The sequence below is a fragment of the Lipotes vexillifer genome, unplaced genomic scaffold (assembly GCF_000442215.2).
Source record: "Lipotes vexillifer unplaced genomic scaffold, Lipotes_vexillifer_v1.1 scaffold634, whole genome shotgun sequence".
In the NCBI taxonomy this organism is placed as follows: Eukaryota; Metazoa; Chordata; class Mammalia; order Artiodactyla; family Lipotidae; genus Lipotes; species Lipotes vexillifer.
Window position 1 is genome coordinate 663,489 of NW_006781096.1, and position 25,395 is coordinate 688,883.

General features: G+C 36.9%; 1 protein-coding gene across 1 annotated transcript in view; it reads left to right on the forward strand.

The window, feature by feature from the left end:
• ENAH (ENAH actin regulator) overlaps window positions 1-24,849 on the forward strand; it is a 153,133-nt gene extending 128,284 nt beyond the window's left edge. The window contains exons 6-16 of the mRNA XM_007454488.1: window positions 4,037-4,341; window positions 6,198-6,308; window positions 8,238-8,542; window positions 9,487-9,632; window positions 9,789-9,846; window positions 11,123-11,171; window positions 14,727-14,793; window positions 17,462-17,524; window positions 20,730-20,808; window positions 24,186-24,243; window positions 24,812-24,849. Coding sequence (XP_007454550.1) covers window positions 4,037-4,341; window positions 6,198-6,308; window positions 8,238-8,542; window positions 9,487-9,632; window positions 9,789-9,846; window positions 11,123-11,171; window positions 14,727-14,793; window positions 17,462-17,524; window positions 20,730-20,808; window positions 24,186-24,243; window positions 24,812-24,849 — 1,279 coding nt within the window. The remainder of the gene's footprint in view (window positions 1-4,036; window positions 4,342-6,197; window positions 6,309-8,237; window positions 8,543-9,486; window positions 9,633-9,788; window positions 9,847-11,122; window positions 11,172-14,726; window positions 14,794-17,461; window positions 17,525-20,729; window positions 20,809-24,185; window positions 24,244-24,811) is intronic.
• The last annotated feature ends 546 nt before the right edge of the window (window positions 24,850-25,395 follow it).

Genomic DNA, 25,395 nt, shown 5'->3' on the forward strand with positions numbered 1-25,395 from the left:
TTCCCTACATCAGTAGATACTCTTTTATTTATAGACTGAAAACCCAGAATATTATGACGTGTGCAACAGTCTTTTAAGTCAGGACACCCTAGTTGTAAATGCCGTTATTTAATAATTCTTTCAGATTCACTTTACTCGGACCTGGCCTTCTACTCGTGCTTTAAGCTTACTTTTTGTGTTAAAAGCGTTATATGGTCTAGAGAAGCAGCCATTAACTTGGGGGTAAAAAAACTAACAACTTAGAGTACTGTGTGGTTCAGCTGTGAACAGTGTTTACATTATCATATTAATAATGTAAACTCTGAAGATTGATTTAACCAGAAATCAGTATTCTCCCATGACTATATTGGGAAAAGCCTGTGTGTGCTGAGGGAGTTACAAGAGATATCTTAAAAGCCAGTAGACATGTATAAAGTTAGAATAATCAAAAGAATTGACATATCTAAAGAAACAGCCAAAAGAATTGATAGTGATTATCTCTGATATGTTGGAAACTGGGGTGGGAGGGTTGGAACAATGAGCTGCTAATTTTTTCTTACAAACTTAATAACTATGTGCTTGTATTATTTTGATAAAATAAAATGAAAGAGGTGGCACAGGAATGTAACAGGACCTAATAAATTGGATTTTTTAATCATAGATCTTGGTGCAGCTACATTAAAAGTTAAATACTTTCCCTTAGCTTCTGTTTTCAAATATATTCTAATTAGAATAATATGGATATATCTTTTGTCTTCTGGACCCAAGAGATTGCTTAGAGTATTATCACATTTCACGTGCTCTTATTTTTTTGATGCATGTTGTATATTTCAAATGTAATATAAGCCCTAGCTGAGTTTATTCATTAGATGCAGGTTATTCAGTAATAATAACTTCATCTAGTTTATTATTAAAAACATTCTTCTGAATATACCTGATTTCTTGCCCTCATCCCTACGGTGATATTGTTATCCCTCAGAAACTTTGACCCCTAATTTATCAAATGGTATAATGAAGTCAGTACTGTACCGTAAAACTCAGATTTTATTATTTAGTTGTCAGTATTTTAAGCAACTGTTGGGTTGGCCAAAAAGTTCATTTGGGTTTTTCGGTAACATCTTACAGAAAAACCCAAGCTAACTTTGTGGCCAGCCCATAATCAGCACTACCATAGGTGTCTTCTGTTTTCGTCTTGCACTGATGAAGTACGATGATCTGTCCAGAGAGAAGCTTTGTGTTGTTGTCCCAGGAGTGGGATTGGGCTTCTCCTTTGTTTTATAGTCAGTTCAGGAACCATGAAGGGGAGGGATTTCTGGAAAGGTCTTACTGGCTTATTGGTAGTGTTGGGAGGAGCAAAGGGCAGCACGCGCATTCTGTCATGAAGCTCAGCCTCCAGTCAGAATCCAGCCAGTTTATTAGCCAGTCCAGGGAAAGTCTCAATTTGAAACCTCCAAATAAATATTACTATAGCTCACATTTATTGAGTTCCTATGCTTCAGGTACTTAGTAAAGAGCTGTCACGGTATTATCTCATTTAGTCTTCCCCACAATGCTGTGAAATACTTTATGCGTAAGATGACTGTAACTTTTTTTAAATCTTAGGGCGAGTTAATTTTTTTTAATTAATTAATTAATTTATTGGCTGCATTGGGTCTTCGTTGCTGTACGCGGGCTTTCTCTAGTTGCATTGAGCGGGGGCTACTCTTCTTTGCGGTGTGCTGGCCTCTCATTGCAGTGGCTTCTCTGGTTGTGGAGCACAGGCTCTAGGCGTGCGCTCCTCAGCAGTTGTGGCACGTGGGCTCTAAAGTACAGGCTCAGTAGTTGTGACACATGGGCTTAGTTGCTCCACGGCATGTGGGATCTTCCCGGACCAGGGCTCGAACCCGTGTCCCCCGCATTGGCAGGCGGATTCTTAACCACTGCGCCACCAGGGAAGTCCCCAGGGCAAGTTAATTTTTATAGCAAGATAATTGTTTAAGTCCAGGTGGATACTTGGAGACATTTTCATGCTCTGTTACATTATATATGAAAGGTAAAAAGCAAAATGTTATAGAGCCACATCCAGGAGGCTTCTGCAGGTTTGTAATATAATCACAAAGAGATTTTTGTAGTCCTCATTTGAAGTCCTAGAGTTGAAGAAGATTTTTAATTGAGTAAATACTGAGACATTCTATACTTCCTTAGATAAGAAGATAAAAAGATTTGCATGTTCTTCTAGCTGATCTTCAAATTTAATGAAACGTTAATAGAATTGAGAGCATAGGTCTTGGCAGAAAGGGTAAATTTAACAAAGTGATACTAAAATTTACCTAGAAAGAGTTAAATATCTGAGAATCACCTAGAAAAACTCAAAAAGAAGAGTAATAAGGATGGCTGCACCCTACTAAATATTAAAGTATACATCAGATATCAAAGCATCAGGATACTGGTGCCACGCCAGACAAATAGATCTATGCTCCAAAACATTCTGGAACTTCAGTAACAGTCAACACATGTAAAGGTGGCATCTTAAATTAGGTCTATAAACTATTCGATAAAAGGTGCTGTGATGTAGGTCACTACTTCACATGTCAAGCCCAAGATGAGTTTCGTATGAACCAAGGATTTTATTGTAAAAAATAAAAGCATGAAAAGAAAGTGTTAATAATTATATAATCTTGCTGTGGGACAGGACTGCCTAAGAAGGATATCAAAAGCAGATCACATAAAGGAATAATATTACTAGATTTTCTAGGTAAAATTAAAAGCCATATTACAAAACAAAACTTTAAAAATCAAAGACATTAAAAAAACGTAGTAAAAGTTAATGCATATGACTAACGTGTGACAAAGGGTTATTATCTTTAATATAGAAAAGAACTCTTTCAAATGAATATGGAATATTAACTATCCCAAGAGAAAACTGGTCAAAGAACATGTGCACTTAATACTAACACAAAAATCAGTAAACAGATTGCAAAGTACTTAACCTCAGAAGTAATCAAATAAATGAAAATCGTTATATAATATCAGTCATATTAGCAAAGATTAAAAGCAATGATGGTGTTCAGTATTAGTGAGGGGAAAGGAAAGTGGGCATTCTCATATACTGTTGGGCTTCTGTTCCTGAAGACAGTTTGGAACCATGTGTCAGAAATCTTGATATTTGTATCTTTTCATCTGTGCCTCTGGTGATGATCCTTAAGAAGCAGGTAGAAAACGGTTCAAAGATACATGAAGATAAATGTTTACTGTAGTATCAGTAATAGTATTAGGCAAACTTATATAGTACCATAGGAGACTGCTTAAACTATGGACACCTAAACAATGGAATACTACTCAGTCATGAAAAGTAAAGGTGCAAAACTGTACTTAGTGCCTTAGAATACCTTTTACAATATATTAAGCGGGAGAGAAGAAAACAGATTTCAGAGTGGTAGGGACATATTCTAATTTATTTGGTTTTTAAGGTTTATATGCATATTTTTACACGTGGAAAAGTCCGGAAGTATGAATGCCAAAATGTTAATTATACTGACCTCTGGATATGAGACTTAATATGATTTAAAGTTTATTTCTTCTTAAGTCTGGTTTTTTTTTTCCATTCACCAAACATTTATTGAGCTAGTGCTGTGACTAGCCATTGTATTTTCTAAAATGATAAAATATAATTTATACAGTAAAAATTTGATGTTGTTTTAGGGAGGTAGTTACAATTTAGAGATATTTCCATTAAATGATTGAAATAATGTCTTGGTCATTAAAGTGGTATGTTCAGTTATTCATTTATTTGTAGCACTTTATTCATGAAAAGTACAGAATAAAATGAGACATTAGTGTAATGTGCTGAAGCAGCCCAAAATGATCCTAGTAAGAGAAATTATTTTCATTCGTGTGAAACATAAGCCATCTGTATCTAACGTAGTCTTTCTTCACATGGAAAGAGAGATGTTGATTGCATGGTCTACACTGCTTTGTATTTAAATCAGAAATAAGGTTCTCATAGGTTCATTGTGAAAAGAATGGGTTTTTAATGGTGAGTAGCCACAGTTGCATATTTTTAATTTCTTAATTTCAGGCAACTACAAGAACAGCAACGACAAAAGGAGCTGGAGCGGGAAAGGCTGGAGAGAGAAAGAATGGAAAGGGAGAGATTGGAGCGGGAGAGGTTAGAAAGGGAAAGGCTGGAGAGGGAGCGACTAGAACAGGAGCAGCTGGAGAGAGAGAGACAAGAAAGGGAACGTCAGGATCGCCTGGAGCGGGAGAGACAAGAGCGGGAGAGGCTGGAGAGGCTGGACCGGGAACGGCAAGAACGAGAGCGGCAAGAGCAGCTAGAAAGGGAGCAGCTGGAATGGGAGCAAGAGCGAAGAATGGCAAATGCCGGTAAGAAGTTGACCGATTGTTCCGTGTTCCTGATGTCTGAGCTTGGATGGCAGTTCGTGTATTAGAAAGAATATTTCACATTTGAGGTGCTTGGGATTAAGCAATACGATTTAAAATTAGAACAAATATGTGGCTATTGCTGCTTTAACATTTTCTTTTTTTATTTCTATTGCTTTTATTGCTTGGAGACTTAAAGAAAGCTCCAGGAAATTTTTATTCTGGCATTTAATTCTTCGAACTCCCTATAAATTGGCTATAAAGTGTAAGTGTGTTTTTATGGGAAATTTTTATATTAGATGAATTTGGAATATATTTTCCTTCTGAGAGTGCTTAAATTGTCTTGAATACCGTAGCATTCCAGAAATTTGTTTGATTGTATTCTAAAGTTTTTGAAGGAGGAATTAAAAACAGTAGGTTAAAAAGTATCCTCTCTAGAGCTGACTAGTAATTTAAATATATGCAAGTATTGTGAAAAATTAGTAAAAATTACTACATCTGATGGAATTTTATTGAAAGACATAAGGGTTAAGGTATGACTGAAAATTTGAGGTATTTTGACATTCATTAAAATTAACATTTATTATAGGATTTAAGAATTATTATTTTATTCCATATGGCCTATATCTAAAGTTTCAGTGTGGGACGATTAAATACTGGTTGATTGGTTTGTTGTTTGAGTTCATTCATTTGCTTTCGATTGCCTAACTGTTTTCTGGAGTTATAGCCAGCAAAACAAAACTGTTCCACAAATAAACATTGAATTTGGGGGTTTCTAGCCCTTTATGATAAACTTTTTGCTAGTTTCTCTCTTTATTATTTAAAAAAAACAACTAAGCTTACTCTTCTTTGTGGTCTTATTCATGTAATGTTAATGTCCTTTTAGTGGACGAAATAATGAAAATTAAGACTACGGTATTTTTCTTGTAAAGAATAAGCTAGTCAGTTTAATTTATCAGTCGACTTGTTAGAGTAAAAGAAAACGTGTGTCCTCTTTGGGATCTCAGAATGTATTTATAAGTTAAGACATTTTGGAGTGAAATTAGTTATTTGCCCATATGTGCTTATTCTCTGGTACTAACTGTAGTCTACATTTGTACATTTTGTCTGAATGCTGGTTTTGTGGCTTTACTAGCTCCCTTTTTCTCTCTCCTTTTTTATCCTGTCTTTCGCCGCTGCTTTCCACCTCTGTCCAGCTCCATCTTCCGACAGCTCCCTGTATCATGCTCCACTTCCCGAGTATGCCAGTTGCCAGCCTCCTTCAGCACCTCCTCCATCATATGCTAAAGTCATCTCAGCTCCAGTGTCAGAGGCCACTCCTGATTATGCTGTAGTGACCGCTTTGTCACCCGCTTCCACACCCCCTACACCACCACTTCGACACTCCGCGACACGTTTTGCAACATCTCTAGGTTCAGCCTTCCACCCTGTTCTTCCCCATTATGCTACAGTTCCTCGTCCTCTGAACAAAAACTCTTCTCCTGTGAACACACCCTCTCCTCAACCTCCAGCTACGAAGCCCTGTGCCTGGTCTACTTCCAGTTTCTCGCCCCTCCCTCCGTCTCCTCCAGTAATGATTAGCAGCCCCCCAGGCAGAGCTACTGGTCCAAGGCCTGTCCTCCCCGGTTGTGTTTCTTCTCCTGTGCCCCAGAGGCCTCCGTCACCAGCGGCCCCCAGCGGGCTGCTCGACTCTGTCACGTGTCCAGTGTCTCCGCCGCCTACCTCAGGGCCAGCTGCGCTGCCACCGCCTTCCCTCGCACCACTCTCACACTGTGGATCTCAAGCCTCGCCTCCTCCAAGCACCCCTGTTGCCTCAACTCCCTCATCCAAGCCTAGTGTTCTCCCTTCTCCCTCTGCAGCTGCCCCTGCCTCTGTGGAGACTCCTCTAACCTCTGTGCTGGGAGACTCCTCTGCTTCTGAGCCAGGCTTGCAGGCAGCCTCTCAGCCGGCCGAGACTCCAGCCCAGCAGGGTAAGGCTTCCGTTATTGCGACTAACAGCTAATCACTTGGAAATGTTACACAGCCGCAGCTTTAATTGCCTAGAAGAATGGGGAGGATGGTTTTTGAAAAAGGCGAAGGTGGGTTCTTTTCTGTTGGATTGATTGCATTTGGAGGATCAGTATGAGGGATTTCCATATTGAACTAGATTTGGATATCTTCTGCCGTGTCATAGTCAGAAGTGTTGTGCAGTATTTAAGGGCCTTTGTATGTTTCTTTTCATTTTCACTAGGAAAACACTACTTGATACATAAATCCAATATTGATATAATCAAACTTGTCTTCCTTTAATTTCTGGGAAACATAGAGATTATATTTAGTGCCCAACTGTTGTCATTAGATCTGTCGTCCAGGAGTCTCCTCTAGGACAGTTCTGATCTTGGACCCTATTTCGTTTTGGCCTCTCCTGTACGTATTGGGCTTCTCATATCAGACTTGCAGGGATGGGTGCCACGCTAAGCCCTGGGGAGCAGCCCAACTTTGCACAAAGGGTGGAGAGGATGGCAGGCTTGATATGTGCCCCAAAGGGTTCCATGGTCCAAAATTCCAAGAAGTAGCAGGCTGAAGGGATAGTTGGGAGAGGATAGCATCCTCTGCTGTTATCCCCCCACTCCCCATGCCTGAACTTTGCTGTCACAGTGACAGGAGAGGGAGGATGTAATCTAAGTATGGATTATTTGTAAGCAGAGAAGGACCTTGTTCTATAAGTAAATAAGAAGATGCTTAACCCGCTCCCTTTTAAATTTGTACTTAAAAAAGGAACGGTGTTGTAGTCTGGATTTAAAACATTTATATAAAAAAAAATTCTTAGCTCTTAAGGGCTTGTTATTGCTGTGCGTATACTTTTCATGTTGACTTACTGAATTTGCTTAAAGGTTGAGTCACAACTCTAGTAGGTGCAGTTCAGTATCATTGTGAAAGTGACTCTGGAACAAGAGAGACACAGTTAGCCTGACAGAGTCCAAAGGCCCACCTCCTGTATCCTCAGAGCTCTGATGACCCCTCATGCAGCCCATCACTGTATTCTTCCAGCAATTTATGATTCCAGCTTGTGTAACTGTTCAAAGTTAGCAGTTTCAAAAAACTTACCACCCAGTTTGCAAATACCATTTTATTTGTCCTAAAATACCCCTTTGAGCCTAAAGGAAGGGGGAGGACCTACAGGGTCAGTCTCCCGGTTCCTGTTCTTGTCCACTCCTTTGTGATTTTACAAGATCTGGACATTTCTCTCTTAACCCCTGTCTTCTGTACTTCAAATTCTATGTCTCCTAGTTATTTCTGATAGTTGTTTTGAGGTTTTACTTTGTTCTAGTAGATTCCTTTACTTCAGTGATTCTCAATTCTCTTTATACATTGCTTTTAAATGTGGAATATTTTTGAGATACTGAAGCCTGGGACCCACCCTTCTTTCATGTTCTCAATTCAGCCACTTTGGAAAGCAAGTAACTATATGCTTTCACTGTTGTAGAATTTATTGTCTCAACTCTTAAGGTTTACCCAGATGATTTTGGTCTGTTATTTTGAACAGCAGCACTAACTGCCATCCTTATACATTCAGTTGTCTTTTCGGGGATGCTGCCTCTGTCCCACATTTTATAAGCATTTATTTTGTTTATGTACCAAATGCCCGTGAGCAAAGGGGAAAAAAAAACTAATTTAGACGATCTGTTGCAAAGTTCTATTAATAAAGCTCTAACAGTAAAAGGAGTAGTTATACGCTTTGGCCGTAATTGTTAGTATTTTTTTAATACTGATTTGGACTTTAAATATTATGATAAATTGAACTCGTTAATTTGTACTAAATGTTCAAGTTAATTTAGCATGTCATTCTACATGCTCTTCCTCCTAAGATAGTGTCACTTAGCTCTGTTGTTGATGGTCTTAACATTCCTTTCTCTCAGGCATTGTCTTGGGACCACCTGCACCTCCCCCCCCTCCTCCACTCCCGCCAGGTCCTGCCCAGGCATCAGCCGGACTTCCTCCTCCCCCAGGACCCCCTCCCCCCCCTCCACTTCCGTCCTCAGGGCCCCCGCCTCCGCCTCCTCCGCCGCCTCTTCCTAATCAAGTACCCCCTCCTCCCCCCCCACCTCCTGCTCCTCCCCTCCCTGCATCTGGATTTTTTTCGGGATCCATGTCTGAAGACAATCGCCCTTTAACTGGACTTGCAGCTGCAATTGCTGGAGCAAAACTTCGAAAAGTGTCACGGGTAAATGCATCTCCTAGTTAATTGTATTTTTACGTTATGTCTTATTCTGTCTCAGTATCTAAAACATCGACTTTATTGTATTCTGATTTTATGAACCCTATGTTATTAACTTCATCGACTAAAAAACATGTGAAATAACTTAAACTTAATTAAAGTTGCAAGAATCATAGTTTCTGTAACATTCACCACTTAACATTTTACCACATTTGCTTTATTATTCTTTGTGTATGTTTCCTTCTGTATAAACAGACACACGCACTCTCTTTTTGTCTGAATTGAGAATAAATCAGAGACACGTTGCCCCATTTCCCTAAATACTTAACCTCTGTATTTTGTAAGAACAAGGACATTCACCTACATGACCACAGCATGATTATCAAAATCAGGAAATTCAATTGATACGATACTATAATCTACAAATCTATGCAAGTTTCATCTATTGTCCAATAACGTCTTTTATGGCACTTCTTTTTCTACTCCAAGATCACCTGTTATATTTTGTTGTAATGTCTCTTTACTTTTAATCTGTAATGTTTCCTCAGTCTCCTCTTTCATGATATTGACAGTTTTGAGGACAACAATATAATTATTTTGTAGATCATCCTTCAGTTTGGTTTATCTGATATTTTCCTAAGATTTGATTCGAGTTATGCATTTTGGGGGGCAGGTTTTACATTTTTTACTACCAACGTAATATGTCCTTTTCAGTGTATTACACAAGGGGACATGTGATAGCATTTTATCCCATTATTGGTGATATTAGCTTTGATAAAACTTCACTGATACATAAAATTACTCCATTGGTCCTTAAAGTTTAAAAAATAATATCTAGGTGTTTTTATTGAAATGAATGCTGATACATCCTTCTGTTTTGAATGTAATATATTAATAAACATAGGATTGTCCCACATAGGAGTTTATTATGTATGTATATTCTCATTAAGATGGAGGATGCCTCTTTCCCAAGCGGAGGGAATACCATTGGTGTGAATTCGGCCTCATCTAAAACAGATACGGGTCGTGGAAATGGACCCCTTCCGTTAGGGGGCAGTGGTTTAATGGAAGAAATGAGTGCCCTGCTGGCCAGGAGGTGAGTGAGAAATTATATGGATGTGTCCAGAATTGAGAGGATTTTGTTACTTTTATTCTAAGTATAATTTAACTAGATGCAGTTCTTCCCTTTTGGCATAATTTTACACTAAGTTACCTGATGTTTTTTAAAAAAATTGATTTACCTTCTTTCTAGGAGAAGAATTGCTGAAAAGGGATCAACAATAGAAACAGAACAAAAAGAGGACAAAAATGTAAGTTAATAAAAATAGTCTACTACATGGAGACTTCTCTGGTGGTCTAGTGGTTAAGACTTTGCGCTTCTACTGCAGGGCCGCGGGTTCGATCCCTGGTTAAGGAACTAAGATCCCACGTGCTGCGTGGCGCAGGCAAAAAATAAATAAGTAAAAATAAAAATAGTCTACTACACCTGAAAATGTGAAATTCAAGTATAGCTCATTCAGGAAATTGTGTCAAAGATTAGTTTGAACTTAATTAATTTCAACTAACAGTTGTTTCATTTTAACTCTTCAGATACTAAAAATGGTATTATTTATAAATTTTTAATGGCATTCTTACTTAGTAAAATGGGTTGAATGTGTGGAGTTGGGGGAAAAGCACTGAAATTCTCACCTTTAGAGTTTAATTCTGTACCCAAGCCTACCATTGAAGGAGTGAATGACCTTTTACTAGGTTTTTTAAATCTCTTAAAGTCTCAGTTTCCTTACATTTATAAATTTATTTATTTATTTTATTATTTATTTTTGGCTGCGTTGGGTCTTCGTTGCTGCGCGTGGGCTTTCTCTAGTTAGTTGCAGCGAGCGGGGGCTACTCTTCGTTGCGGTGTGCAGGCTTCTCATTGTGGTGGCTTCCCTTGCTGCGGAGCACGGGCTCTAGGCGCATGGGCTTCAGTAGTTGCGGCTCGCGGGCTCTAGATCGCAGGCTCAGTAGTTGTGGCGCACGGGCTTAGTTGCTCCGTGGCATGTGGGATCTTCCCCAGCCAGGGCTCGAATCTCTGTCCCCTGCATTAGCAGGCAGATTCTCAACCATTACATCACCAGGGAAGTCCAGTTTCCTTGCATTTAAAATGAAGGAATTAGACTCAATCATGGTTTTCAAATGTTTCCCCTAGGAGCCCCGTGGTTATTAGCTGTGCCCCCCTCTCTAGTTCAGGAGGGCAGACTCTGCTTTATTTGTTTTATATATTAGTGTTTAACAGTATAATTGTTTTTGCCCTGCTGCATTTGGCCTTCTTTGATGCCATTCAAATCTCTCTGTCATATCTGGCTTAATCACATTGGCGAGCACAGCTCTCAATGAGGACGCATGAGGAAAGGAGCCATGGGGAGCGGCAGGGGGTGGGAACAGGGGTGGAGGTGCTAGGATAAGGAAAAGGTCTAAACTAGTGTAGAAGGGAGAAAAGATTGTTGAAGGGAAAAGTGGGAAATGGCAGAAAGTATGAAACACCAAATGTCTACAATAGGTTTCTAAAAGATGTGGTATTATTAATATGTATTTCTGTATATTTAGGAAGATTCAGAGCCTGTAAGTTCTAAGGCCTCTTCAACAAGTACACCTGGTAAGTTCGAGATATATTTTAATCTTTATGAACTTTCTGTAAGTATCAACACTCCTCAATTAAAAATTCCCCATTTCCCCATGTTTGGATAAAGCGACTGCTTAGTTACTAAAACGTTCAAGTTCTTTGTTCACACTTGAGAGCACTGACTTTTTCCTCTACCTTTTGTGACCCCAAAAGCAGCTGTTAATTTCTTTCCAATATTGGGAGATCTATTAAAATTCAAAGTTTTTTTCTGATGACTCTTTCTCTGAAAATCATGATTTTTGCACATTCTGTATATATTATTGTTAATGACTTGAAGTTATTCACTTAAGGAAAAATATGTTATCCATATGAAAGGGAAATATTTTTAGTCATTGATTCTTAAAGGTAAGGATTATGTGAGCATGTAGCTAGCATTGAAGTCTATCTCAAAACATTCTCTCATTGAATCGTCATTTTAGCCATTCATTTGCATAATATTGATAATCAAGGAAATAAAGCTTCTAATTTGTAAGCTTGAAAAAATTTTAAACAACGAGGATTTACTGTATAGCACAGGGAACTATATTGTAATAATCTATAATGGAAAAGAATATATCTGTGTGTATTTAGCCGAGTCACTTTGCTGTACACCTGAAACTAACACAATATTATAAATCAACTATATACTTCAATTAAAAAAATAATAGAAATAAATCTCCTTAAAACTTTTGGGAAATGTTCTTGAATTCAGTAAAATTTCTGACATTGAGAAGTCTTGGGCATAGAATATATTACTTAGAACATTAACAAAATACATTTCACTGGAGGTACTTAATGATGACTATATCCATATTTAGAATATGAGATTGTTACGTGTACATGTCATTTCTTCATATTTGACTAAAGGCTAAGCATTAGACTGTCGATTCATCTCCTTACCTAATTTGGAATGAAGTGACATAAGTAAATTTGATGAGTTTGATGAACTAATATTTAGAATGAGCCATAAGAATCCATTAATAGGAAATTGTCTGTAACCACTCGTTCTCATTATTGAGTAGTGACTCTTCAGCGGTCCGATTGCTGTATTATAATTTATATTGTGACTGTGAATAAGTTTTCCTCTGAATAGGACTCAAATCAGTTTATGTTATCTTCATTAAAAATTCGAAGCCAAAATCAAAATACATGCTGTTATTAAAACCATAGATGTTTTAGAATTCAACTATAATTTGGGGTCACAGAAACTTTTAGAATTTGAAAAGAGCTATGGACCCTCTCCCAGGGAGGGAAAAATCATATTTTTATACAAAATTGGTCACCATTGCAAAATATTCGTGAATTCCCTGAGGGTTATCTATGGACTCCAGTTAAGAACTCCTTATCTAATATATATCCCCTTATTTAAAATATGAAACCTGAAGCATGGATTTTGCATGTGTTTTTGTGTGTATGTTTGCATATGTGTGCCATGTTTATAAAGTTAAGGTTCCTTCAGAAGGTCTGGAGGCTTCTTTTTTTTTCTCACTTGTTTCAGTCAAAAAAAAATTTTTTCCCCCTAATTGCCACGTGTCAGACACTTGACAGGCCAAAAAGAAGCTAAAGATAAAGTCACCCTAAGCGCAAGAAATCCATGGTTCAGCTGGGATGATGAGATACACACAAGTGAAAAGTTCATCTTTTGCAACCACATGTTGAATTATTAAATAATGTGTCAAAGAGGGAGGAGATTGTATAGTTTGGAGTCACCTGGGTCGCCTTTGTAGGAAAAAAAATGACATTTTACCCTGCCTTAAAGAGTATTTATTTACCTTAGCTGAAAGAGAGGAATGGGTGCTGTTTCAGGAAGTGGGTACGTCGTGGGCAAAGATGGGAGGTGGAGCTGGAAGAGACTAGGAAATATCAGGTAGACTTGCCTGACTAGGATGGAGGGTTCTTTTTGAGGCGTATTGGGGGGAGAAAGTTTGGAAAAGCGAGTTAGAAGTAAAATGTTGAAAGCTTTTTATGAAAAGATCAGGAGTTTAGACTTCATCCTGCAAAGAATTGAGTTGACAATCAACTGAAACTGTTCTAGGAACATTAAAATTGCAGTTGTGAGCAGAGTGACGTAGAAATCAGGGAGGACCAAGATAGGGAAACAGGTGCCAGTAAGGATTTGGTGTGTTTCCAAAGACCCGATGAAGGCAACCCAGCCTCTGTCCTTCCTCCTGAAACCGACCTGGAGCCCCTTGGAGAGAACACGGCCTCACTATCTGCAGAGCCAAAGTGAACTGCTCTTCCGCAAAACCACATGCGCTCTCTGAAGATTAAAGGATAGTTCTGGTTTGGCTGGTTGAGAAAGGACGTCAGCCAACTGTTAAATGGTAGCAATTGCTACGTCTTATCATGTTGGAATTATTTCTTCATCTCTTTGCCTGCCTCTTCTTTAGTGACTGTCCTAATGGCTATTCTCTGCCTGTCCAGTTGTCCTTCAGGATTTCCCTCTTTTCCCCTCCCCTGGCAGATGTCTCTTGGATGTGTCTCTGGTTCTGTCTGTCGTGGACTTCCCCATCTGATTATCTGATGTCCCCTGGCTCACTCTGTGGTGGTCAGTGAGAGTGTGTGTTAGCTGTTAGAATACAGATGAAGGAGTAACCATTGATTGATTGACAGGGAGTAAAGCAAGATGAAAGATGACTTTGTTACTTTGTTTCACACCTAGGTGACTGAATGCAACAGAAATCCAGAACAAAAGCAGTGTTTCAGAGTTTGAGTTGATAGTTTAAGTTTAGTTTTGCATGTGTGCAGTTTGAAAAGAGGACAAGCTACCTCAGTAAGAATGTGCATAGGCCAGTTGAGGGGCTACCTTGGAACTCAGACCAGTTTTTTTAGCTAAAACTCTGTGCAGCTTGTATGTAGACTTGATTCTCATGCGGCCCAGATTCATCCTTGCATGACAAGCTTCCACTCCAGATTTCGCCCAGTCATCCAGTGAGGCCAGTGACGGCATCAGCGAGGCAGCCCAGATTAGAAAAACAGTTCAAAGCACAATCAACTAAAAGCTCAGAGGGAACTTTCTTTAACTGGAGTTGTCTGCTAAGTCCCAAGAATTGGATTGGTTGTTTGACAATCAAGGAAGTACAATACAGTCGGATGATTCTGAAATATATTTTGAGTTTGAATTTTTTCCCAAGAGGACTGTTTGAATTTAGATTAACTATTGAAGTACATGAGCACATTAAAGATTCTTTTTATTTGTTTTACCACTGGCACTAAAAATAGTTTAAAAGAGTATAGTTAATACTATCCCATTCTAATAAATTTAAGCTATCCTTATTAATTTAAAATAATTTTCACAATTCCATTCTAATTAATTAAAATTGTCTTACCCTTAATCTTATTATCCTGTCTTTATTAGAGAAACTTCTTACCATCTGGTGTTTAAAATCATTGTATTTTAGATTTAACAATCTAAGTTCTTCTTAGGGAAACTTGTCATACTTGCTTATTAATTTCTTCTCATTTTGCGGTCTGAAATGGTACAAATTAGAATCCTAACTCTGGGAGCATATAGGATATTTAATAACTTACATTCTTTTATTTTTAAAGAACCGACAAGAAAACCTTGGGAAAGAGCAAGTACAATGAATGGCAGCAAGTCACCTGTTATTTCCAGGTATCAGTTTTTTTCCTGTTTTATTTTAGAATTGTCCCTGAAAAGAAACCTGCATTTTTATTGTAAAAAATATTCGAATGGTAGATCTGAAATTGTACAAAGGAGCAAATAAGACATCTATAATCCTACTGCTGTTGGACGACCACTAAGCCCCACTGTATTTTTATTAGTAATTGTCTAAATTCTACCCTATGCTTATTATTGTCACCCAGGTTGTCTGAAATTTTAAGATAGCTTTATTCCTCCCAATTTTTTAATTTTGAAAAAATTCAGAACTGCAGAAAAGTTGAAAGAATAGTGTAGCAAACGTCCATGTACCCATCACTTAGATTCACCAGTTATTAACATTTTGCCCGCATTGGCTTGAACTCATATCTACACATCCACACTTTCTTCTCTCTGAATAGGTGGAAGGCAGTTTGCAAATCTGTGCTGCTTCAGCCTGAATACTTTAGCATTTTTATTAAGAAACAGGACATTCTCCTGTATAACCTCAATACCATTATCCCTGTCAATAAACAACATTGAACTTTTGAAAGAAACTTATGTTTTAAACTGAAAAGCAGCTGGAGAGAAAAAGCTACAATGTTTAAGAGAGAGTAAAATAAAACCTAAAATTTTGAATTTATAAAGTAGAAAGATCTATTTTTCAGTTGAAACTTCTGATTATAATCGAGTTAGAAAAGATAATGCTCAGAAACAAGACTGGTTAATTCGTGTTTCTACAAGTGGCTTTGTATGCATGGTCAAGCAAATTCAGTATTTCTTAGCCAGGCATACTTTACTATCATAACTAACTTTATATCATAGGTCTTTAAATATAGATGAAACTTTTTCTTGGTTTATGAGACAGTTTAAAGGACTCATATTTTTTCCAGAGAAAGGTATGTATCTAGAGACTAAAAAGTTTTTTCGCCTTTTCTGAGCTATTTGTCTTATTTTTGCCTCATAAAAAGCAAATTTGAGTCTAATTATAGAAACTTAATAAAGAAAAATGCAAGAGTAGATCTTATATTGTCACAAATCTGTTGTGTGTTAGCTTCAGTCTAAGTTTGGGTTTGTTTTTTGTGTGGTTCTTTCTGTTGGTGGGAAGATTTGGTGATGACATAGTTATTTAAGCTCCGCAAAGAAACTGGGCCTTTTTTGAATGTATAGAAGCTTTCAGTTTCTAAGTGACTGAAAGATGAATGTATTTGATTTTAGGAGAAGATGGCAGTATTGCTTTTGGTAAACATGTTTTTTCAGTAGAGTAGAAAAATTGCACATTTATGTTCTCGGGTACCTAATTGATGTGACCTTCTAATGCATCTCCAGTAGTTGTTGCAGATTTTCTTCAGTAGCACATTACGAAGCCTGGTTTATCAGGTGCATATCAGAACAGAACTGTGGCGTGCCATTTGTCCTTTGTCACTACTTTCATCCTTTCCTCATTGATAGGGATTCTGTAGTGAGCTTGGCTAAAGCTAAACTTAAATTCATGGCAAAAGTCCTATCTTAGAAGGGACATGGAAAGCTTCTCCAGGTGGAATGTATGTGTTCCTTGATGTGGGTGGGTTCATTTAATGAAGGAAAGAATTTTATTTCAGAGATTTTTCAGACTTCTAAAGGAAGTTTAAGTAAGTGCTCTAAACATCACCATTTAAAAAATATTTTGTCAAATATGGGTTCTTATATCTAGTAGTGTATTGTAATGAGGTTCTAGCTCTGGTAGATAGTTTTCCTCTCTCTTCCCAAAATAGACGTTCCGATTCTTTCCTGAGCGCTCATATCCCTTTTGATAGATTTGATCCAACCACTGATATGTATGTCTTAAAATTTCACTGCAAGCAGTTTTAAACCATAAAAGATTTTTAAAATATGTTTAAAAGACTAATAACTGTATTGTTTTGCTTCCTAAATTATTTACCCTCTTCCTTCTGAAAGCAAGTATATTGGCCATTTTTTGTTTTTATTTAAGCACACTTTATTCTTGCACAGTACTGAAAGTACCCATTTCTCTTCTGAATATCCATGTCAAAATTATGTTAGTGATAAGATGGATTAATATCCTATAATATACATGAGATATTGCATTATGCTATATTTATTAAGTGAAGATGTCAGACAGAATAAAAGCAAGAGTGTTGAAGTTAAAAATGTTCTAAATCATGACTAGAACATAACATTGGAAAGTTTGTGAATTCTTCCTGTGGTTTTTATTAAGAGCTTACAGATCTTGTATTCAAGATGGAAAAAGAGTCCTTTATGTACCTCCTGAGAAGAGTTAATTATGTGTACTTCAAGCTATAGTGATTTTTATTGTGTTTTTTTATTTGAGCCTGTAGTTTTATTTATATTCACCCTAATAGAAATGTCTTTGGTTGTGTTCTGATACTTGTTGAATCTTTGTATAGGTAGATTTTGCTCTGTCTGCCGTCTGTAAAAGTAGCCATTGCATAATGATTTTTAAAAATTCTCTATAATTGTCAAGTAAACAGTGTCCTCACATAACTAGACTCCGTCTCCAAATAATTTTTTTTTAATTGGGAAAAACAATTATTCTAAAGTTAATGGACTCCTTTAGTTCTTCTGTTTGCTATAACTAAAAACCTATAAAACAGTAACATAATGAGAATTAATTTTTACAGTTCTATTGTATACCCCTTTAAATGGTTTTTCCCCTTCATAGACGGGATTCTCCAAGGAAAAATCAGATTGTTTTTGACAACAGGTCCTATGATTCATTACACAGGTATCATCCTGATGTGACTTTGTGATTTGAGACTTTGAAATAATATGTTATAGGGCTGAGCTTTTTCTACATGGATTGGTCATCACCACAGGGAGAGATGTAGGCAGATTGAGCCTTTCATATTTAGCTGTATTTAGAACACTTTTTTAAAAAATTCTGAGCGATTTTAATGAGAAAAATTAATAGATTAATAGTATTCATTTCCCCGCCATCAGTTTATATTTGGATTATGATAAATATAAATGCTAAACATATCAGAAATACTAGCGTGGGAATCTAAGGCCTCATATATCTAGAGTGTTTGTAGCTTCTGCATTTTATTTTAAAGGCCGTTCTCTTTATGAGTATAAGACAAGGCTTTAAAAGTTGAATAGAAGATCCTGTACTGTTTGTCAGTGGAACACAGGACAGTATTATAGCCACAATTGTGAATAATTTATTATTTGAGGAAAATCTCTATTTCCTACATACTTTGAGTATACTGAGTATCTTTAACAACCTAACATCCTTGAGATTATTTCTTTTCTAGGATGAGTCTTATTATACCATTTTTTAATTAAGAAAACTTAGGATATGAGCCATGTATTTCTTTCTTAATTAAAAAAATTGACAATTACTTAAAATCCTCAAGTTCTTAAGCCATATTTAGAATTAATTTAGCAGAATAGAGACTTAAACAGTTGTAGTACAGTTATTTTATAGGCAGGTATCTAGAGGCAACACTCTCATTATAAAGTAATAAAAACCTCTGAGAATCCCCCTTTTTTGTTATCAATTATGGTAAAAACCCTTATGTTAGAAATAACTGAGACATACCCATGTTATTATATACATCTATTTTTAAAAATACACATCAAGTCTACTGGGAGCATGAATTAAATAGTATATGGAGGGGGTGTCTATGGCAGTGAGTAAGGAGTTCTGTAGTCAGACTCTGTGTGGCCAGACTGTTATTAGGTACAATTATTTTCATGCCATAGATGATTAAAATATTTGGTAAGTTCATTTTGTCAGCCAGTTAAATCTGCATAAATTGTTCATAATACAATAGTGAAACAGTTTCTCCTGCTTTTTTTGAGATGGTTTGTTTTGACCAGAAGACTTATTTAGAAAATTTGCTAGCACATAGAAAAGTAGCATTTAACAACGAGATTTTCTGTTGTAAATCTTCTCAGTTACCTTGCTGCTTTCATACAGTAGTGCCCCCTGGGATAATGTTGATAAGCCTTTTTTGAGAAGTGGTGATTACGTCTTTCCTTCAGTATGAAAAGTTCCCCCCTTTAGTAAATTATCACGGTGGTGGTGGTGGTGGTGGTGGTGGTGGTGGTGGTGGTGGTGGAGGTGGAGGTGGATTGCATGTTAGCATGAGTTAAAGTTTTTAAAATTTGCATGTTTCCACAATTTTCTGTCATATAACAATAATTTTTTGCATTGTTTATTAAATATGGATATATTCATAACATACTGCCTGGTTAAGTAGCAGACCGTAGTTATTCACATGAATTTCAGGGATAGTCTGTAACATCTTACAAAAAAACCTGACGGAAAAACTCAAACGAACTATTTGGCCAGCCCGGTATAAGTTTAGGAGAAAACAGTTAGCTAGTTTGTACCAGTTAAATGTGAAATGTCAAAGAAAAGCAGAATAAATAATAATTTACTTCTGGAGAGCAGGAATCAAAAGAAAAGTGTTAACCTCCCTTATATTCTGATTTCTAGTTACACCCTCTTAACTCAATGCACAGTATGTCAACCTTTATGAATATTTACTGTATAGACCAGACCCTCCAGAGCACTGTGACTTGCACACTGTGGGTCTCAATACGTCTTAATTGACTGTAGAATTAAGTAGTCTCAGCAAAGTGAAAAGGGTCTATTGTCTCGAGGGAAGGAAGTACGTCATATAAATCTTCTTATCCAACCCAGGGCCTAGCTCAGTGCCTCTTGAAAGAGGTTTTCTGAAAGTTATTATTTTTCTTGTTCATATAAACATAGCAGCAGATATGTAATAAAATTGGTTGTCTTCCTTCACAACAATCTTTTAAGTTGTCATATGTTTGATGTTAAAGCAGATTAACTCAATATTTCATCTTCACAAACAGTGCCTATGGGTTTGAAGTATAAATATGCCTTATAACAATTATAAGTTTGAAAAAGTTATTATACCTATTGAATCTTGGTTGAAATTTCTAACATTGGTACTCTGCAAAGTTGGAAATATATGACCTGATGAATGGTTTTCATTTGCATTGATTTGTGACCCTTAAAGAGTGGCCACTTAGTATATACTAAACCTGAAAATAAAGGACCGTCTAATTAAAATTCTAGATTTTCCACTTAGTATTTTCTCTCATTGCCAGAATTGGAGAGGGAGCCATGACTGACTGACTTGATAAAAATATACCTAATACTTAAGACTTATTTCTTCATGTAAAATTTTTAACAGAAGCTAAACTTTTGACAGTGCAATAGTAATTGACCATCTGCTTCTGTGTGGCATTCCCCTCCCTTTTTCTTTTAAAAAAATAAAATAAGTTTATGGAAGTAGTTAGATGACAATTCAGATGACGTCTTCGTAAAAACTTCATTGGGAAATAGCCACATAGCCAATTGGATATGAATATACTTTTAATTTAATAATCATTTTTCCAATATCCTTATGTGTTTTGATGCTTAAAACGGAATAAAACACATACAAAGAAATCATACTCATTAAATATTTTTCCCCCTGCATAGAATTTGTAAATTGATTTATATAGAGTGAAATATTCAAGTCTTTATAATTTCCTGTTCATTGGTTTGCCAGATATTTAGTAGATAACGTACAGTTTCAAAAGGAGCGAACATGATTGTTTTACTTGGGCTGGGACGTTGCGGCTGGCCTCCCGTCTGTCCTGATCACCATGCCACATGTTACCCAGTCACCCTCCTCGTGCCCAAAGAGTGTCGTCCTCTACAGGAGAAGTCTCCTCATCTTATCACCTTTTTCTGATTTCTTTACAAATAACTGATAATACTGAGAAAAGTGAGAAATACTTTCATATGTTCTTATCAGTTCTGCAACTATTAGAACAATTAACTTTTTAACTCATGTTTTAAGAAATGTACTTGAATGTGGTGTTGGGTTGGTAAGTTTGCAATTACTAATGAACTCATTAAATATCCTAAGCGTTATTTACCTGTCCTGAAAATTTCATCTGTACAGACCAAAATCTGCACCCTCGTCACAGCCCAGTGCCAACGGAGTCCAGACGGAGGGACTGGATTATGACAGGCTGAAGCAGGTGGGCGACCACTGGCAGCTTCCCTTTATTTGCACTTGTTCTTTTTAAAAAAATACCCCATGTGCATATATTTGACAGGTTGCGAACGTGTTTGAAAAGAATGTAGAGTTAGATATTTTTTTACGCAAGTTAAACAGTGGCATTAGTACTATGTTATTTTTTTGAAATCCTCATGTTTTGGTTCATAAGTTTGCATAAAGTGCCAGCAGTGGTGGAGGGTAGGGGCAATGGTTTAATGGTATATTATAAACTTTAAATGTAAGTGAATGATGTACAATTGCTTAAAAAAAAAAAAAGGGCTTGCACTTTTCACTTACCATTAGCCAAAATGGACCCACCAAGTCTGGTTTTGGCAAGAATGTGAGGAAAATGGGCACTCTCACCTCACATACTTCTGCTTTCTAGGAAGCAGTTTGGGAAGACAAACCAGAAGCCTTAAAAAATAAATGATTTACCTTTGAACCTGGCAATTTCACTTTGAAGAATTTATGCTAAGAAAATAGGATAGAAGTATATAACTCTACAGTGTGGAGGAGGGCTCTGCAGGGATTAAGGAACCATAACTGAGAATATTGAACAATGAATTGTGAACACTTGCCCACATTAGGTGAAACAGACAGGTAACCAAACAGTATGGACAGTTATATCGATTTTATAAAAAGGAAAAAGATATTGTTCGTATTTTGGATACATGTGCATTATATTTAATACCTATATACACAGAAAAAGAAATTGAAGGAGTAATAGGTGATTTTGGAACCTTGAACTATCTTATTTCTAGAAGAGGTAAATAATTTTTTTTTAAATGGTGGTGTTTAAAAGATTTGAAATGGAAGGCAGGACATCTTAGTAAAACAACTCTCAGTTTTGCAGACCTGAGTACAGATGTGCCTGTAGTGAAAAATTTAATTTTTGTCTTCTTACCCTGCACTTCAGGGTAGCCTCTGAAAATAACGGTTGTACAGATCACTGTAGCAGGCATTTATTGACCGTCTGGCGGACTTCAGTGCTACGCATTTGCTAGGTTATTAGCATGACATTGTCTCCTAATTCTCATAGTAGTCAGATAACATAGTGTTTGTACTCAAGTTGTGCACATCTGAGGTTCAGAGAAGTTAAATTTACTCAGTCCCACAGTCAGGATCAGAACCCAGTCTAAAGACTCAGACCTACTAGAGAAATGGACTTGAGGATATGGGCAGGGCGAAGGGTAAGCTGGGACAAAGTGAGAGAGTGGCATGGACATATATACACTACCAAATGTAAAATAGATAGCTAGTGGGAAGCAGCCGCATAGCACAGGGAGATCAGCTTGGTGGTTTGTGACCACCCAGAGGGGTGGGATAGGGAGGGTGGGAGGGAGGGAGACGCAAGAGGGAGGAGATACGGGAACATATGTATATGTATAGCTGATTCACTTTGTTATAAAGCAGAAACTAACACACTTAAATTATTAAAAAAAAAAAAAAAAGAACCCAGTCTTTATTCGGAGTTTGCTTTCCCCATTCTATCACTCATTTTTTAAAATGCCAACAAAGTTTGAGTGGAGCTTAAAAAGAGACCAATAATGTTGCAATAATGAGTTCAAAGTAAAAGTTAAATAGGAATTAAAGAGACAAATACTAACAATTTCAGATCAACCTAATTTTTATACTGCAAAGCTGTTTGAACAGTTCAGTTATGTAATTTGAAAAGCATGTGGTCATTGATAATCAAGCCCTTGTTTCCTGTGTGTTAAACATGGCTTTCTTTTCTTGAAAAACATTTTAAAATGGAGCAGTTGCACACATTTAAAATATGGTAAGTTCTTGGCAATCTGAAGTAGGGGACTAGAAGAGAGGATAGATTTGATTTTAGGACTGATTTTAAGTTAAATCAGTTAAAGTTAAGTTAAATAAGTTAATTTGAAAAAGGATATCTGTTAGTCCATATAATAACTTCTGTGCCTCAGTTTCCTCATTGGAAAATGAAGGAATTAAACCAATTGATAGTTTTCAACCTTATTTTAAGCGTGAAAAGCTTTTTTAAAAAATGAACCTTAAACACAGAGCAATTTAATGTTACCTGAGGTGTGTGCAGTATTAAAGTCAAATAACTTGAAATTAATCCTTCCAAAGGATAGCTATTTTTCACCCATTAAAACTGTGTCACCTTGGGCTTCCCTGGTGGCGCAGTGGTTGGGAGTCCGCCTGCCAATGCAGGGAACACGGGTTCGTGCCCTGGTCCGGGAAGATCCCACATGCCACGGAGCGGCTGGGCCCGTGAGCCATGGCTGCTGAGCCTGCGCGTCCGGAGCCTGTGCTCCGCAACGGGAGAGGCCACAACAGTGAGAGGCCCACATACCGCAAAAAAAAAAAAAAAAAAATTGTGTCACCTTATTAGCCCTTTTAGTTTTCATATTACACAGTCTTCATTTTTTAGCTAGGGGGTATCTATTATTTCAAATTGAACTTTATAAATAGAGATTTTGCAAAATATGTAAAGATGGATTGGTTTTCATAGAGGAAGGAGGGTCCAGAACATCACTATTAACTAGAAATATAACACGGGCCACATAGTACTTTACATTTGTAGTAGCCGCACTAAATACAGAGAAACAGGTGGTATTCACTTTAATATATTTTATTTAACCTAATATAGCCAAAATAATATTTCAATATATAATCAGTATTTTTAAATTACTAATGAGTTATTATACATTACTTGCTTCATACTAAATCTTTGAAATCTGGTGTCTGTTTTACATTTACAATGCATCTCGCTTCAGACTAGCCACGTTTCAAGTGCTCAATAGCTATGTGTGGCTGGCCCCTGCCTTATTGGACTGTGCACGTCCAGCGGGGTCCCATCCTCTTCCTTCCCCACCTATTAGGGCAGCCCCCGAGGGCCCTCCAGGGGAATCCTAGATTCCTTGAAACTTAGTTTGGCAGCTCTGGTGATTCCTAAGGAATCCCCATACTTCAGACCAGATGACAGATTTGCCAAGCGCTGGTTGTCCAGTTCACGTGCCTTCTTCCTTGAAACTTCTTTATGTATTGTTACCTCTTAGACAGCTCCCAGAAGACTAGATTAAAAGCAGAGCCATTACGTTTTCTAGAACTTATCTGAATCATACCTTTCACTGGATGACCAAGTAATTATTTTAGTTTTAGAAGACATTCTGCTTCATATTTTGCTAAGCTAGAATAAGCAAAGATTGGGAAGCAAAGACCATTAAAACAAAATTTACCAAGGTTAATCTTCTAAGACATAAATTGTGACTCTGGAAACGAAAAACTTACATAATATTTCATACATTCTTAAAATTTTATGTGAGCAAGAATCTTTTTAACAGTTTTTTTTTCTGTATTTCTGATGTTTTTCTCTTAATATTTTAGGACATTTTAGATGAAATGAGAAAAGAATTAACTAAGCTAAAAGAAGAGCTCATTGATGGTGAGTGTCTAAACAAATATGCTACCCTTTAGAGTAGTGTTCAAGAATAGCCATTTTAAAGAAAATGCAAATAAAGAAATACCCAGTTTATTACTTGAGGGTATAAAACAATTACTTTTCCATATTATCCTGCCCTTTACTTGGTTTAGGAGTCAGGGAGGAGCTCTGTCTCCTTCATACAATGGAAGTTATTTGTGAGAATAGGGGTAAGCAAGATTCCTAAGTTTCCGGTGTTGAGTAGTATTAGATGGAAAACTAGGTGAAGAGGTCTTTCTCTAGGTTACTTCTGTTCATCCATCCCATCCCACTGACCTCTTGTTTTAAGCCCCAAAAATCGGTGTTTTCGTTTTGTGTACAAAATGGAGAGAATATATAAATATATAGAAATCAGTGTGATCTTCGTAAAAATAAGAAAACAAAGATTTCTGCAATGAAAGATGCAAGCTTAGTGTGTCTTTTTATTACTGTGAGTTTGAATACAGTCGTTAAGATTTCTTAAGAATGAGTCACCCATTTATTTTACCTTATCATTATATTTACTTTTAATATTTTTCCTTTTCCTACCCAGCAATCAGGCAGGAACTGAGCAAGTCAAATACTGCATAGAGAATCAAACTAAGGAGAGACAGGACTTTAATCTGGAGAAAGGAGAAGAAAAAAAAAACTACAAAGAACAGCTGTGTTAACAACAACAAAACCCTTACGTCTTGTGAGCTGTAAGAAGAAAATGGAGACAAACAGTCGGAAGGAGGGAAAAACCAACATACTTTGAAAGCCTTCAGACATTACTACTCTGGCGATAAGCTGTTTCCCTCACAGTTTTCTGCTTTTCTCTGACCTTTACAACGGGATGGAGGAGTTCCTGTATCAGTTATGCAGAAAATACTGAATCCGTCAGGCAAGATCACCGTGCATTGAAATACTTTCATGTCAAGAGAAAATCGCACGTTTTCCACAATCCATTGCTAAAATAAAGAGGAGAAAGGCTTGAGAATTTTTTTTCAGAGAATGGTGATGAGGAATTTAGCAAGTTATGCTATTGTATTGTAAATGTTTCTCTCAGGTTTGTCTTCCTATCATATTTGATATTCCATGAATAATTGAGTTCAGCCCTGTGTAGGTTAAGATCATAAAATGTGGAACAAATGGAAT